Source organism: Podarcis liolepis (genome assembly GCF_965112155.1).
Source record: "Podarcis liolepis genome assembly, chromosome: 11".
NCBI classification, from domain to species: Eukaryota; Metazoa; Chordata; class Lepidosauria; order Squamata; family Lacertidae; genus Podarcis; species Podarcis liolepis.
Genome location: NC_139565.1, coordinates 34,977,829 through 34,994,368, shown reverse-complemented (window position 1 = coordinate 34,994,368; position 16,540 = coordinate 34,977,829). Strand labels below are relative to the sequence as shown.

The 16,540-nt window shown below is 41.7% G+C and overlaps 1 protein-coding gene across 3 annotated transcripts in view; it reads right to left on the bottom strand.

The window, feature by feature from the left end:
- BDP1 (BDP1 general transcription factor IIIB subunit) overlaps window positions 1-16,540 on the bottom strand; it is a 47,672-nt gene that overhangs the window by 27,715 nt on the left and 3,417 nt on the right. For all 3 annotated transcript variants that reach the window (XM_083465138.1, XM_083465139.1, XM_083465140.1), the window contains exons 3-17: window positions 15,143-15,252; window positions 14,624-14,683; window positions 13,286-13,420; window positions 11,027-11,160; window positions 9,026-9,120; window positions 8,803-8,857; window positions 8,296-8,448; window positions 6,636-6,917; window positions 5,411-5,573; window positions 4,018-4,168; window positions 2,914-2,981; window positions 1,689-1,839; window positions 1,298-1,386; window positions 534-669; window positions 220-302 (exon numbers count right to left, since the gene is read on the bottom strand). In XM_083465138.1, the coding sequence (XP_083321264.1) occupies window positions 220-302; window positions 534-669; window positions 1,298-1,386; window positions 1,689-1,839; window positions 2,914-2,981; window positions 4,018-4,168; window positions 5,411-5,573; window positions 6,636-6,917; window positions 8,296-8,448; window positions 8,803-8,857; window positions 9,026-9,120; window positions 11,027-11,160; window positions 13,286-13,420; window positions 14,624-14,683; window positions 15,143-15,252 (1,865 nt within the window). The remainder of the gene's footprint in view (window positions 1-219; window positions 303-533; window positions 670-1,297; window positions 1,387-1,688; window positions 1,840-2,913; window positions 2,982-4,017; window positions 4,169-5,410; window positions 5,574-6,635; window positions 6,918-8,295; window positions 8,449-8,802; window positions 8,858-9,025; window positions 9,121-11,026; window positions 11,161-13,285; window positions 13,421-14,623; window positions 14,684-15,142; window positions 15,253-16,540) is intronic.

Genomic DNA, 16,540 nt, shown 5'->3' with positions numbered 1-16,540 from the left:
GGTTTTGGTCTTTAAAGTATGACATGATTTAAGACCAGTTTATCTGAATCTGCTTAATTCTCTGATACTGTTTTTAACTGCTGCTGCTATTATGTTTTAGTCATATTGTGTTTTATAGAACAATTTTACAGTTTGTAATACGTTGTGAGCAATCTGCTGTGGGGTAACTCTAACGGTCAGCCTATAAATTATAGAATAAACTTGAATAAACATACTTACAGAGATTCAGTATCTAAAACTTGGCAATCTTTTTCTGCAGTCTCCTCTGTGATGATACTGAGTGCATCATGCTGGTCATTGTTCTGAGGAACAGGCATAAAAATAAGTGGAGTATACATTTTTAAAATAATAGTAGTTAATGGTAGTTAATAAAGTGGCAGAAAGCTACTATAGAAAACAACTAACATAATCCTTTACATAGAGTTAAAAATCACTAATAATAATAATAATAATAATAATGGAGAGTTATTTTCCTAATTTCCCAAATTGCAGGAGCAGGGTAAGGGGAGAATTAAATCTAACATAGAGAATACCTTTCCTCCTGTTTCATTAGCCTCTGACTTTTCAGGCTTTTCCCGGAGAGGTGCTTCTTTTCTGCTGCACACTTTCAATATATTAGGTTTAGGTTTCTGCCGACGGCCTCTCACTACAGGAGCTTTTTGAGTGTCTCTGAAAACACACACAGAGAAAAAATTATAATCCCAACACTCTTTAGGCAAAACCTGCAAATAACTTATAAAAACAATTATTTATACTCTCCAAAACAGAGATGGAAAACCTGCGGCCCTCCAGATTTTGTAGGGCTACAACTCCCATCGGCGCAAGTCAGCAAAGCCAATGCTCAGGGGTGATGGGAGCTATAGTCCAACAACATCAGGGATGGGACCTGATTCCCCATCCCTTCCCTAAAATGTCCAAGTGATTTCAAATGCAAAAAATCCAAAAAGAAATTGTGAAAAGTTCTGTTTTTAGTTTCCACTCATTACAACAGCTATGCCTAATGCGCTGTTATGGTTAAAGTTTAGTAGTATTTGACTCATCTCTAAAAAGGATTGATTTGGTTCAGTATCAAAGCAAGACTTTGCTCCAAAATGTCACCTCTTCTTCTATCCCAAAAAAACACAGATCAGTGTAAGCTGCTTAACTCCTAGTAGTTCCTACAATGTCTAATTAGGAGATGACATTCTCTAGGCACCATTAGGAGCTGCTTTCTTCACCACAACTGAATATAGTAAGTGGTGAAGTGATGCACACTTTAAGCCATATTTTTCAATCTTTCTACTTTACATATACTTACTGGGATTCACTTGCCACATCATTGCTTGCTCTGTCTGTTTGCTCTATGGCAGGTCCAGTTATGTTAGCAGTCGTATCTTGCACAGAACTCTAAATGAAAGAGACATAAAGAACTTAGATAAGAGTTATTATCATTATGCTGTCTATTATTCTGCTTTGTATTATGTGTTTATTATTATGCTCCATAAAATGTGTACGCTATCCATCACCTTGGGATCTTTTGATAAAATGCAGTATACAAATTGAAATAACAACAAGGGTGTGTGCAACAATGCAGCCAATCTCCTGAGCCCTCTGAAAAACAGGATTGGGTTGTGAAATTAAAATAGCTTCCATGTGCACAGAAGAGACAATAAAGGCTTGTATTAATTTTAAATTATTTAGTCCCATACCTTTTCTGCAGCAACCAGAACCTCTGAAAGAGAAATCTTGCCCTCAGATGTGTCATTAATTGGAAGTTCTTTTTCTTCTGACGGTTCTGCTGCAAGTCTCTGTAGCTGTCCTTTCACTGTGGGCTTTTCAATAGCTGCTCTATCCGTTTCCCTGAAGTTAAATTGAATATATTTATATTTTCCAACACACACAAATCTAGTCCATCACCAACCATCTCAGTTAACATAATTTATTATGGGATGTAGAAGTGGTGGTGCCATCTATTATATTTTCCTGCCAGTCACTTCCTGCTAAAGCCCCCTGTGTCCCAAAAGCCACTTTTGAGTGTAACAGGAGTTTCCAGAAAGACATGCAAAGCAGCCTAGAAATTTTCTGCAGGATGGAGAAATTGCTAAAAATCTAAGACTCCGCTCAAACAATACTCACACCTTTGGATTCAAACTATGTATTTCAACCTTGCACAGCAGAGGATCTACTTCTATAAACATTAAGAAACAGAAATAGGAACATACAAAGAGCCCTGCTGGATCAGACCAAAGGCCCATCTACTCTCACATCTTGTTGTCACAGGGGTCAATCAAATCTCTATGGGAAACCTCCAAGCAAGACCTGAGCACAACTGCACTCTTGTCACTTGTGAATTCCAGCAACAGGTATTCAGAGGATTTTCGGTATTCACAAGCTCCATAAAGTCTCTGTTACAAAGCCTTTATCTTGTTAGTTCACTGACCAAAAGGAACATTATATTCCAATGCCACACCTTTGTAGGAAGGTGAATAGGTTCCATTTCTATGTGCTTACCTGGAAGTAAGCCCCATTGAACTCAATGAGACTTACTTCTGAATCTACATACATAGGATTGCACTCTAGAAAAGCAAATATGAAATTAAAAAGACAGATTCCTTTGGGCAAATAGACCTCACACCCATCATATATTTTCCACCTCTTTTCTGTTATTTTATTCACTTCAAATGGTAGTGAGTTTTCTTTTCTAAAATCTCCAGACCAACTTTACCAAGCCCATGTAATAAATTAAAAGCAAGGCTGAGAACCAGGAATAGGAGTTATGAGATCATAGACATGAACCTCTTTCCTATTCTATCCATAGAGAGATCACCAGAACTCACAACTTGTTTGAAAGCCTCCCCCACCCCCAAATCAGGCTATAGGATTAGTTTCATTATATGTGGGGAAATGGGAATCACGTCCAATTATTTTACTCACATAAGCTCATCATTACAACTTGGAAAGGCTGTATTTTCATCCGGTTGATCTAACTCTGCTACTTCATTCTGCAAGGAAATAAGGACAGTTAGTATGATCTTATGGTCCTGGCTTCTTTAATGATGAAGGGAGAGGCTATGCCCGGGAGCAAGAACCTCTACCCACTAAGCTGACCTCTCTACAAAACAGAAGTGAACACTGGTGAGAATTTCATGTGTGTGTCACGGTTGAAAGTGGGGGAACCCCACACATTGTTCTCTCACTCTCTGGGGGGAAATTGAACTAAAGTAGAATTTCAGTCAGCTCCCAAGTACACCACCTTCAGCTCCTTGGAAGATAAAGGTGGTATACAAATGTAATATATAAATACATAAATATAATAATAGTGGTGATGATGATGTGTCAGAAGCTTTTACAGCTTGTGCATATGAAGCAAAAGTCTTTGCAGACTGCTGTGTATCTCCCCCACTGAACAAATAGCAGGCATTCTCCGGGTGGACATGCATATTCCATGAACATTTTCCCCATGTGGGTTGATGACTGCTTAATCCTTTCCTCCTCACCTAAGTCATCTCTCAGAATTGTCTCCTCTCCCAGGCTGCTTTTCCCCCCAAGTGAAACAGGTTCTGGTTTATTTGTTTTTCCTCAAGGAAAAACGGCATTTGAGAAGAAGGCAACTTGAAGTGGGAAAATAGCTGGGAAGAAGAAGAAGGCTGAAACAGTCCCTCACCCAGCTGGTCCTCCACTCATTCTGAGTTGTTTTACCCGAAAGAACAAATCCAGAACAAAGAAATGGGAAACGATCAGTGAGCTCCCAGAACATTTGGTATGAGTCCTTGTCCAAATAAGCTATCAGAGATGATAAAACCTCTTATCTGGTAGTAGGCCTGCAAATGCAGGTGCAATGTCTTCAACGCACTACCTCCCCCACCCTGTTCTGTACATAATAGCCATATCCAAAAGCAATATCCATATGCAGGAATCTCTGCCGAATCAGAACAGAAACCTTAAGTGTGGCATTCACTGCCTTCTTGTGGGTTTTATTTTATGAGTTGTTTCTTTGAAATAGGAAGTAGGCTAGAATCGCATGTACATATTGTTTACCTTTGCTGAACTGTTTTCTTCAAAACCTTCTTTATTTGTTTTGAGAGACATCTGAGACTCTGAAGGCTGCCCAACATGGTGCTCAGAACCCGCATCTGAATCATCTGCTTCTCCGGAATCCATGTCTAGGAATTCATTACCTTTCTGAATACTGTAAAGGTAAGAAGAATATGAAGAAAGCATTAATGGTTTTCCTCCTCTACCCCATAGGCTCATGGCAGATTCTTGTCTTTCGCTTTTGTCTTTCACCAGCTGTGCTAACTGAGACAGAGGCTTGCTCAAAGAGACTGATAAGCAAAAAGCGCTCAAACTCACTTCTCTCTTTACTGGCATTTACACACGATTGTTCATGTGCAATCTCATCGCAATTACTGTTGAAGACTAGTTCACTATTCCTATTTTACAGCTGGAAAACAAAGATAAGGTAGGGCTTTCATCAGGATTACCCTGAGAGTCAATTGTTGGGCAAGAATTTAGCACGAAGTCTAAATCTAACACTTATTATTTTATTTGTCACATTTGTATACTCATATAAGGCTAAGGCTGGAATCCAGCCCCCCTCCCTCTGCCCATCCTCTGTGCTGCTTGGGGTGGGAATTGGGAATGGCCAAGCCCAAAACAGTTCCACTGGCATCACTCCCCCAAGAAACTCAGCATCAGGCCTTATCACTGCATCATTTCCAGGCTGGCGTGACAGGGTTTTTACCTCCAACTGCCTTCTGCCCCAGGAAGCATGAGCAGAGGAATTGTGGAGGTGGCTATGCCATTCTATCACACTCCACTGCTGCCCCGCTGGAGTTAAAGGACTGCACTGTAACGTCCTATCAAAGGACCCCCTCCAATGCTCAAACATTGTATCTGAAGGCAAAATTCAGCACTGTGCAAGCACATTTCTGTTCACACAATAGGCCTTCCAATTTTCTTCCCCCTGCAACCTTTCAGAGCAGATGTGGGGCTGCATGGGGCAGGGGACTACAGGTGGGAGGAAAGAAGATGAAGCCACATTGTTCAAGCAGAAGACTGCTGCTCACACACAGATAGCAAGTAAAAAGAAGTTCACAGCACACTGCAGTTATTCAATATTTGCCTATGAGATTCTATAGAGGTGTGCTATCTTTCTCCCAGCCCAAAGAGAAAGCAAGCTATGACATTTGTTTTGAATGCTCCTATGCACTCTCCAAACAAAAAAAAATGTTTGTTTCTGTATATAAAAGACTCAATAGCTCCATATAAAGAAAATTAAGGCAGATTTGTCAGCCACATCTGAGTGGCAAATGAAATGGGCTCTATGTAATACAGCAATGCAGGGAATCTTTAGGAGACTTTTGGAAAGGAAGTAATAAAGTTGTTATATTTACACTTTGTAACAAGGCTTATTAATGTATCTTATTACCCAGATAAAGTTGAACCAATGTCTCCCTCTGTCTCTTCATCCACCTGTGGGTCTTCTTCAACAGATGGAAGAGTTTTGGCAGGCGTTTCTTCATCAGGGGCTTCCAGTTCCTCACCAATTTCTTCTGTGCCATTTATCTCCACATTAGATGGTAGATTTTTTCCTGAGAATGTATTGTTGAACATTATATGTCCACTGAAGCAATTACCACTCAAACACACTTAAAAGACAGAGCCTCTGGTTGCTTCCACATTAACTTTTTTCTTTGAAATTACTATCCAGATGGCAATTTTCAAAAGCACTACATTTCAGTATTTTCTGTGTTTCATTCCCATTTTCTCAAATTGATCTTTGGACATTTCCTCCCCACCCACCCCAAAGTAAATTTCAGTTACACCACTGGTCTATTTGTTATGGGCAGGCAGGATGATTCTGAATAACTAATATGCTTTTAATTAAAGCTTCCTCCTACCAGATCCAGTTAATTCTATTGCACTCTATTCAGTGGCTCTGATGAAGAGTATTTAATTTACTGGGTTCCTTTACTGGAAGGACTCTAGTGTGAAAGAAGTGCAATTTCCTAAAGTGATCTGGATTTCCCACTGTCACAAAGCATTAATCTTGTATTTAAGTTAACAGGAAGGAAAAAGAAAATTACACAATGTCCTCCCTAACCCAGTCATCCTAATGCCAGTCAGTATATGGAATTTATTTAACAGTAAGCTGAATCTTTAACTATGACAACAGTTCCTGAAAATACTTAATGGAATAAATGACATAAAAATTAATGAAAAATAAATTAACGAAATAACTTCAAGTAGATATATTCTTGTGACTATGGAAACAATTCAACACAAACCATTATAAAACTCACTTTTCATAATTGACCCTGAAATATAGAACAATGTTGTGCAATTGCACAGCCTACAGATCTTTCGGAATACAACACATATCGTATCCAACTACTTGCAGATGCAGATCAAGCCATTTTGTTACATTCAGGTTTTAAAGTAAATTCAAATTCAAGATGAAAATCATCTCTATTTATGCTGTACACCTGTCATTAAGATGAAGTAAATGAGCTTCAGTTGAGTGATTATTAAATCTGGTTGTGTTACTAAGGCTGTTTTATCTTACAATAAATAGTTTAGTGTCTGGAAGAAGATTAGCAAAATCAGCACACATGCACACTGTGACATAGTAGCAACAATTTCTAGATTCTTACTTTTCTTTCTAGTTTTTTCTCCCTCAGCCACTTCTGCAGAAATAGTTCTTTCGTCAGGAAGATTCTCTGCCTCCTGTTCAGAATCTTTTTTCTTCCTTTTTCTCTTCTTTTTTACCATCACTGATTCAGTAACTGTCTGTCCGTCTGGCTGCTCCAAAATGCTAGGAGATTCTTCGTTCTCTTTTTCGGCTGTGCCAGCATCCACTTCCATTTCTGCATCAGAAATTCTGGCATTCTGCGGGTCATCCTGACCATGGTTTGCTTGTCCATTGACAACTTTAGCTATCAAAGTATACAATGTAAATATACCTACAGCAAGACAATTCTCAACAAGGAAGCTAAAAAAAAATACCAAAAAGCTTTTTTTCAAAATCCCAAGAACAAAAATAGAATTCTACTTCCTCCATATAAGATTGTTCAACGTTTTCTGCTTTCCCTTCCATCAGTCCTCCTTCCCTCCACTATACCCCACCCCCAAAGACAGTCTTAGCTGTGAGGAAAAGTCTTAATTCCACACACACGGCAATATTATATGAAAATAAGAGATATGCAACATAGCACAATAGGACTTCTCCTTCCCTGCAGCAAATCTATCCAACCAACCAAATCTGTCCCACAGCATGAGGTCTATACGGAGAAGGAGAAGCCAAAGTTTTTTCTGCCGGCAGATGGGCACCATCGGATATCACCCAATGTGACTATGCATGTGACATATTCCAATCAAAACTATTCAAGATGGTAAAATTAAATTAAAATAAAAACCCAAGGATAAGACAGAGCAAGCCCTAGACCTGTCAAAACAGTGAAAGAAATCAAAACAAAACTAATTCTAGCACTGAAAAAAGCAACAATCAAACATGCACTATGTGAAATGCCTGTAAGGCAAAGTGTTTTTGCAGCCTTCATTGCCAATCAAGCCTTCGGAAAGGCTTTCTAGAGTGCAGTACTGTCTACACCAGGGGTCGGCAAACTAAAGCCCAGGGACCGGATCAGGCCCAATTGCCTTCAGGATCCGGCCCATGGACTGTCCGTGGATCAGCGTGGGGATTCTGTTCATTCGGGCTGCACCATATTTTTTTCTGCGCCATTCCATTCCCCCTCCCTCACACACACCACGGTGGCGCCTCCTCCCTCCCTCCTCCTGGCTTCTCCCTGCCCTGCCTAGAGGAGGAAGGGGGCTGGGCTGAGCTGGCTGTGTGCCATTTTAAGTAGCCCCTCTCTGAAGCCAGCCCTTTTGTGCCGCTCATCTTCGCTCCACCATCGCCGCCCTGATGCTCCTGTGGGCCAGAGAGCGGAGCGAACAAACTCCCTCTGCCTACCCACGAGAAGCAGCTGCAGCAGTGGCAGTGGCGGCAGCAGCAGCCCCTGGGAAGGTAAGTGCAGCGGCTGGGGGTGGGGAGGAGGACTACTTGCCCCCCTCGCCTCTTCTTCTAGCTTCCCCCCAACCCCGGTGCTGCTTCTCCAGCCTACCACAAGGTCTGAGGGACAGTGGACCTGCCCACAGCTAAAAAAAATTGCCAACGTCCGGTCTACACTGACAAATCTAACATTGCACACAGAAGGAATGCAAAACAGTGGCTCCATCAGAACTTAGAAGGGAAGTTTAATAACAAATAGGATTTACTTTTACTCCTTAATACATTTAAGTACTTAGAAATACCTTTTCGCTTTTTCTTGAGTATTTTTTTCTCATTGGGATTTTTTTCTTTTTGATGCTGACATTTAGCATCCTTATCCTTTTTTCTCTTTTCATTTTCCAGGACCTTCTCAAGGAGTTTTGTAAAGAAATCAAAGTCAAATGGCGTTTTTTCTTCTGTAAAAGGGGTGAGATGATTATTTTATGTACAAACATTCCAGCTAAATATAATAATTTTGTCTTGAGCTTCTGTTGTCCTGAAAGGATTTGTCACTGAAGTTCATGCAACTAAAAATTAGTATTTTAAAATACATGTAGTCCTGATGCTACTTAATAGCACGAAAAAACATAATATTTACTGAATATCAAGAACCATTAAACGAGATCTAACAGAGCGATGAAACAGACCCTTTACTCAAAATGTTTATCTATTGTAAAAAGGTAGTTATGGAATTTTAGTTTAGTTTTGCTAGAGGGCACACACCATTTCCCCCAAATGAAAAAAATGATTAAACATGTGGTAATACTTACTGAAGGCTTTATCTATTCGCCATCCATTGGACTTTTCTTCACGTTTAAATTTATTCTGAAAACAGAAAGTTATGCTATATAAGCCATTCACAGATCATCAGCTGATACGAAGCAAACTCAATTAAAATGATCTGTGCAAATGTTTAACAGAACAGCATAAAATGATAGATCCACAACCAGATGATCACTTCTCACTTGATTTTGGGGTTTTTTAAGTGCTTACCTTAATCTCTGTTCTTGCTCTGTGAGGAAAAAGCTGACTAATCATCGAGAAGTCAGTTCCTACCATACTTATAGCTAAGAAGAACATATCTGTTTCTGTAAGAGAGGGGGGAAAACAGTTTAGCCATTTTTTAATGAGCAATTTTGGTATATCAATTTTAATCTCATGATCAATAAATGTACACATTCAGCTAAATACCAAAGCATCTCCCTTTAGCTGCATATTATGAAATGGATAATACTTCATACTAACATTAGTTACTGCATTGTACTGCACATTTTAATAAGGGTTGCATAGCTTTACAATTCAGTGAAACACAGTTCTGTTTTTCAGGTGTTCCCATCGAAAAGGATTTTAAGCTATTCACTCCAAATGTTAGGGTGCAGAACTAAGTTATATCTCTCCAGGACCACAAATGGAGCCTAAAGAAGCAAACTACTAACACTAATCTTCCTCTGGCAGCAATGAATAATTAGTGTGAGTCACCAAGTTTAAAGCACACCGATAAACACTGTCAATTAGCATCCAGCTATTTTTAACTCTGTACAGTAGATCTAGAGTAGGGGTAACTAACCTGGTGCCCTCCAGTTGTTGTTGGGCTACAACTCCCAACATCCCTCACTAATGGTTATGCTGGCTGGGGCTAATGGGAGCTACAGTCCAACAATGTATATGGGCACCACTGTGGCTGCCCATGATAATAGAAACAGAACATGAGAATTACTTGAGATTATATGGATACATAATCATTTGATCGCTACTGCCAGATTTGCACAGAAAGTCAAAGGCGCTATAACTCTTTGCAGCAGTAAATGCCACTAAGACTTACTCTTGCAATTAACTTGCATGCATGCACACACACACCATGGATTGTAAAAAAAATACAAATTATGTTACATGATGTAACTGTCAGTTTGCATTTCTTAGTGCAGAAGTATTGATCTGATGTGCAGAGATCTTTCCTATTCTAATTAATTCAAAAAGGTTCTGGAAGCTTCTCTGTGTGAAAGAAACAAGCAGAAGGTTCATGATGTTTGGGCTATTCCTTCAGAGAAGCTGAGTACAGCTGGCTTAAACTGGTCCTGTTATCTCTTTCAGTCAAGGTCATGCTGACTATAAAAATAAGGCCAGAAGGAGCCTGGGTTTCACTTTCCTCTTTCTATCTCTTTTCCTTCTGTACATAGTATGCTTAGTGTTAAGGTTTAGACTTACTGTAAGTTACTGTAGGTTTAAGTTAAGTCTGCTGCAACTGGATTTCTTATGGACAGCGCCAATCTTGAATGTATTGGATTTGTGACTATTATGCTCATTTGCCTTCAGTAGCAGCAAAGCTCTGCTGGATGAAATACAATTGCCTCTGTTCTTTTTTTGCAATGTGTTTAAATTGTTACTCTGCCAACTAGACATTGGAATCTACACTGGATCAATATTGAGTAGGATTCCATGACAGTAACTCCATTATTTTGCAGTGACTGAAGTCCAGGATAGAAATAAGATAGGGATGCATGCAGCTCTTGCCACTCACACTAGCTTTGTCCACCTCAAGCCATACAAGCCAAGATACTTAAAAAAGTGTAGGTCTTCAAAGCCAGGGACGCGGGTGGCGCTGTGATCTAAACCACTGAGCCTCTTCGGCTAGCTGATCAGAAGGTCAGCGGTTCAAATCCCCGTGACGGGGTAAGCTCCCGTTGCTCGGTCCCAGCTCCTGCCAACCTAGCAATTTGAAAGCACACTAGTGCAAGCAGATAAATAGGTACTGCTGCGGCGGGAAGGTAAACGACGTTTCCATGCACTCTGGTTTCCATCACGGTGTTCCATTGCGCTGGAAGTGGTTTAGTCATACTGGCCACATGACCTGGAAAGCTGTCTGTGGACAAACGCTGGCTCCCTTGGCCTGAAAGTGAGATGAGCGCCACAACCCCATAGTCACCTTTGACTCGACTTAACCGTCCAGGGGTCCTTCAAAGCGAAATGCAAATAACATCACTGAGCTGCACCTACCTTTTTCTGACCATGGCTTGGTATAATAGCTTCTCCTGAAACTTGAGTAGGTTGTTGTGGATCCACGCTCAAAGATGGGATCATTATCTTCTACCACACATTGCCCTTTTGTCCTTAAAACTTCCACAGTTAAGCTAAATGTGAAATTGAGAGATATTAAAATAAAAAAGAAATGTTGCAAGAAAACTGTCTTAACAAATAGTGAAGACCAATTGATTCCCACCTCAAATTTACTAGAATTTCTGCTCTTACTAGCAAACACTTTAATAAACAGTTTACAGTTTTTCAGTGAACTCCAGTATGGCCTTAAGTTATAATTCCATGCCAATATGAATATAGTTCACTAATCCAGCAACCATTAAGATCCATGTGAGAAACAAGAAGCCTTAAGAGTTCCAGGGCCCAGCTGGCTATTAGGTAACCAGAGGCAAAGTACTCAGGTGACAGATCTGGCACACTTTCCACAGGTAGAATTTTTTTATATAATAATAATAGTATTAATAAGAAGAAGAAGAAGAAGAGTTTGGATTTGATATCCCGCTTTATCACTACCCGAAGGAGTCTCAAAGCGGCTAACATTCTCCTTTCCCTTCCTCCCCCACAACAAACAGTCTGTGAGGTGAGTGGGGCTGAGAGACGTCAGAGAAGTGTGACTAGCCCAGGGGTCTGCAACCTTTAAGACAAAAAGAGCCACTTGGACCCGTTTCCGGAAGGGAAAAAAATTGGGAGCCGCAAAACAAGCCAAATGTAAATAACCACACATTCTTCCCCTCCCCCCATTCTCTCTCTTTTCCCTGAGTCTATTTCAGATAGCAAAGAGGGGTATGGTACCTCTCATATCCATTTTTTGCAAAGCACCATGTGCATAGAGGGCATTATACAAATTAATACATAGAAAAGTGTCTGTCCCTCCCTGCAGTTCAACTCCCTCTCTTTTTACTAACAGCACATATCCATTCCTTCTGCTGGTGCAACTTTCTCGTCATTTCTACATAGCAGCATTTATAAACCAGTGCCAGAGAAACTGGGTGAAAGGAAGGTGAGAGGGAAGAGATATGAATATTTATGTGTGTATATGTATATATACATACACCTACACAATTACAGGTTTGAAGCCAACTTAAAATAAAAAGAGCTGGTAAGCAAAGGAATCTGTGGTGCTTTCCATGGGATCCGGGGACATGTCAGCTAATACTCTTCCCTTTCTTCTTCATTTGCTTGTCTCTGCAGCAAATCTCGAGGGGGAAGGGAGAAGGGCAGGAATTGCATAGGCACGAGAGAACCGGGGAAATCCCGCATGCAGGATTTTGGTGCCTAACAGCCCCCCTCCCTCTGCAATTGCTCTCGTGCTCCCCCGCCTCTCCTGCTGGCTACCTCTGGACCCCCTCCTCGTCACTGATGTAATTCACCCCTTCCTCCCTGACAGGGAGGGCGGGCCCATTTTGTGGTTCACCTCAGGTGCTCTCCCTCAACTCGGCGGCCACTCAGAAGCAAGGCACGGAAAAGGATCCCGAAGCACCACCGCCACCCCTCACACACACACACAAAAACCCCGCCCCGCCATTTCCCTCGAGCGCGCATGCTCTCTCTCCCTCGCCTCAGGTGCCTCGCGTGCGGGGCTGAGGAGAGCGTGGCCTGGGAGAGCGTTCCCCCTCACCACCACCGCCGCCGCCTGTCCTACCCCGGGGGAAGCTATGAGCCATGAAGCCGCCTGGCAGAACTTCCCTCTGGCGGCAGAAGCAGCAGCAACCCTTCTCCGGCCGCCGCCGCCTCCTCCTCCATCCCAGCAGCCGCCGCCTCTCGAGCTCCGCTGCTGCCGTCGCCTTGCTTTGCCCGGCTCGGCTGCCCAGCTCCATCCCCCTCCTCTTTCTGGCGCTTCTGCTTTTCTGCTCAGGGTCCCTGAGGATCTGCGGAGCCGCGGCAAAGATGTAAGAGAGCCGCGGGTTGCCGACCCCTGGACTAGCCCAAGGTCACCCAGCAGCTGCATGTGGAGGAGCAGAGACGCAAACCCGATTCCCCAGATTATGAGTCTATCGCTCTTAACCACTACACCACACAGGCCCCCAGTGGACAAGCTCCTTTGCCGCCACCACTTATTCCCACTGCCTCAAATCTCTGCTCCCCGTCCTCTGCAGTTTAAAACTGAGCATATGCTACTGAAGGGGGGCAGCAGAAAGAAAGTGCATATGTGAGACCGAAACAGAGTCAGAGGGGAAATGCAGCAATGTCCAATGCAGATACAAAGTGACAAAACCTAACCTTTCTTCATCAAGAATAATCGAACCATCTTCTGCAACCTTTACTCGAGGTACAAGAAGGGGGCCATCATCATCATCTCCCACTTCTTCTTCATCCTCATCTTCCTCATTTTCGCTTTCAAGAATGATTTCAGGCCTGAAATGGGAAGAGATAACAGTTTTAGTAGCAGGGAACTTTCTTCATATTTCCTTTTCAAATAAAAATTATTTTCTATGGCCCAAGCGCTTATCAGTTACTTCCAACCGTGGCACTGTCATTATACTGTACACCGTTTTCAGAAGACTGTAATGTGTTCTTGCACATACACTTTAAATAGGCATATATTTTAAATAGGCTGTTGAGAGCCAGCATCCACTAGCAGATGAGAAAGTGCAATAAATAAATAAATAAATCACAATCCTAACCCACTCCTCTGATGTACTAATATTCCTCTTGCTGCCATCAACCATGGTATTATTTCTGTACTAACCCTGGGAACTCCTAAGCTAGCATTTGAAATCAAGAATCAAATGCTGGGTTAGGACTTAAGGTAAAGGTAAAGGTACCCCTGCCCGTACGGGCCAGTCGTGTCCGACTCTAGGGTTGTGCGCCCATCTCACCTAAGAGGCCAGTGGCCAGCGCTGTCCAGAGACACTTCCGGGTCACGTGGCCAGCGTGACGAAGCTGCTCTGGCGAGCCAGCACCAGCGCAGCACACGGAAACGCCGTTTACCTTCCCGCTATAAGGCAGTACCTATTTATCTACTTGCACTTAGAGGTGCTTTCGAACTGCTAGGTGGGCAGGAGCTGGGACCGAAAGACGGGAGCTCACCCCGCCACGGGGATTCGAACCACCAACCATGCGATCGGCAAGTCCTAGGCGCTGAGGTTTTACCCACAGCGCCACCCGCGTCCCCAGGACTTAAGGTTAAACGTGGTTAATGTCAGTGCAGGCAAAAGGTGGTAATTTTGGTAACCCACTTGCACACAAGACTTCTGCTGAGAATTTCTTGCCCACAACTGTTAAAGACAGTGCAGATAAGGTACAGTGAGTTTCCATGTGAGAGGGAAGAGGCTTGGGGAACCCATGTACCCAAGAACACAGCACGTACTTGGTCTTAGCTAGGATTATGTCTAAACTGGTCCTCGCAGAGTTTTACCATATGGGTATTTTATTACAATACACTGCCCAAAGTAGTATATCTTCAAGTAAAAGAAAAAATTCTGGGATTATAATCTTTAGAGCAATAATTCAGTTTCAATAATATTAAACAAACCAATCTTTTTCATACAAATCCCTCTGTGCTAAATTATTGCACAGATCACTTGTTCTATTTGAAAGAAGGGACAAAAAAATTACTCTTTTGCTTGAGTCACTGTAGAAGGCTTTTCGGATTTCTTTTCTTCCACCAGTGAAGATCTATTAAATATAAAAAGCACAATTTTCATTAACCATTTATTAAAATAAAATTTGAAGACAGCAACTAGTGAACACTCCTGCAGTTTACCTGTGTGATTTACCATCCTACTCAGCACACTTTAATGTGAAATATTAGGTTTTTAATTGGTTTATTCACACAAACTTCAGTGGGATTGGGGGAAAATGTATGTGATTTACTGGTTGACAGAATAAGACAACTATGAATTATTTAGAAATCGAATTACTTAAAATTCCTTTATATGAGCCCTGATGTTTTCCTATGGACAACAGAGAAAGCTGATATTATTTAAAGCAACTTAACAAGGAATCCCAAATTTTCCACAAGCCTGGAAAGTGAAAAGGAGGAGGCCTAGGTATCTTAAAGGAAGGATAAAATGAAGACATAACAAATATATAAAAACAATTTACATTTACAATAAAAATAAAATGTGTACTTACTTCATTGGATTGTTTTCAGGCAGATAGTATATGAAGTCCCTCATAACCATTTTTGAACGATCTTCTGGCATGCTTTTTTCAATTACTGGGTATTTGTATTTCTGTTGTTGCTAGACACAAAAATTAACGTTTATATGAGTTTGATAGGGTTTTAGACTTAATCAGCAGTCTATACGTTAAAATCAAGTTCATATATTTTGTAACAAATATATAAGCAAAGACTTTTCTTTTTTAGATAAATCTATGACAACTTGGTTGTTCTTTTTCTGAGTGGCCTTGTGGGAGCTTTTAATTAACGTTAACTGACTGCTCATTTTATTGTTATTTTTTACTGGAGTAATTGCAACTACTCTGTTTTAATTGTATGTATTGTTTTCTTTTAATATAGTTATTTTTATGTATTTTTATAATAGTCTAAGCTGCCTTAGGCACTGAATGCAGAAAGGCAGTGTATATGTTTCAGCAAATAAATAAACAAATACTTACTTATACCCCACCCATCTGGCTGGGTTTCCCCAGCCACTCTGGGCGGCTTCCAACAAATTAAAAATACATTAAAACATCAGTCATTAAAAAACTTCCCTAAACAGGGCTGCCTTCATAACTGGAGGATGCACCACTCCGGCAAGACAGCCTGCAGGCAGGTAGGGTCACAGCCTGCATACCAGATGGAGCTGGTAGACAGCTACTCTGGACACAGAATTGACCTGCGCCTCCATGGACAGCTGTGAGTCCAAAATGACTCCCAGGCTGCGCACCTTCAGGGGCACAGTAGCCCCATTCAGGACCAGGGAGTCCCCCACCCCCGCCCACTCCCTGCCATTAGGTAGGCTTGATGAAGAGTCCTCACCAGTGTTTGACCGCATTTGACTGGAGTTTTCCTCTACTTGTGCTGAAGCCATCTCGCCTAGCTTGTGCCCTTGCCCTAAGCTCTGTTGTGAACCAGTAAGCCAAACAGGCTCCACAAAGCAGGGGAAGAGCTCAAGAGTGATCATGGCAACCCATTCGGATGTTCCTGGGGTCAGCTAGGGCTTCGACAAGAGTGCCAGATATATCAGCCAGAAAATCCTCCAAAGTCACCTGGAAACTGATTGGATCCACCAGACTCCGAGGGCAGACCATCCTAACAGGTCCTCCCACATTCCATTTTAAAAGGTAGCATGCTTGATTTAAAAATCATATTTCATGTGATGCCACCTTCTAAAGAGAGGTGCTAACCAGTTCCATTATATCATTTCACATTCAGAGCATACTATACAACCATGATAATCTTACAAAAAGACATCCCACAGATACAAGCAAAGCTCAATGTCTGCTGGCCATTAAATCCGGCAGGCTAATAAATCCGGCAGGCTAATAAGTGACCTTCCAGGTGTTTTGAACTATACCACCCATCAA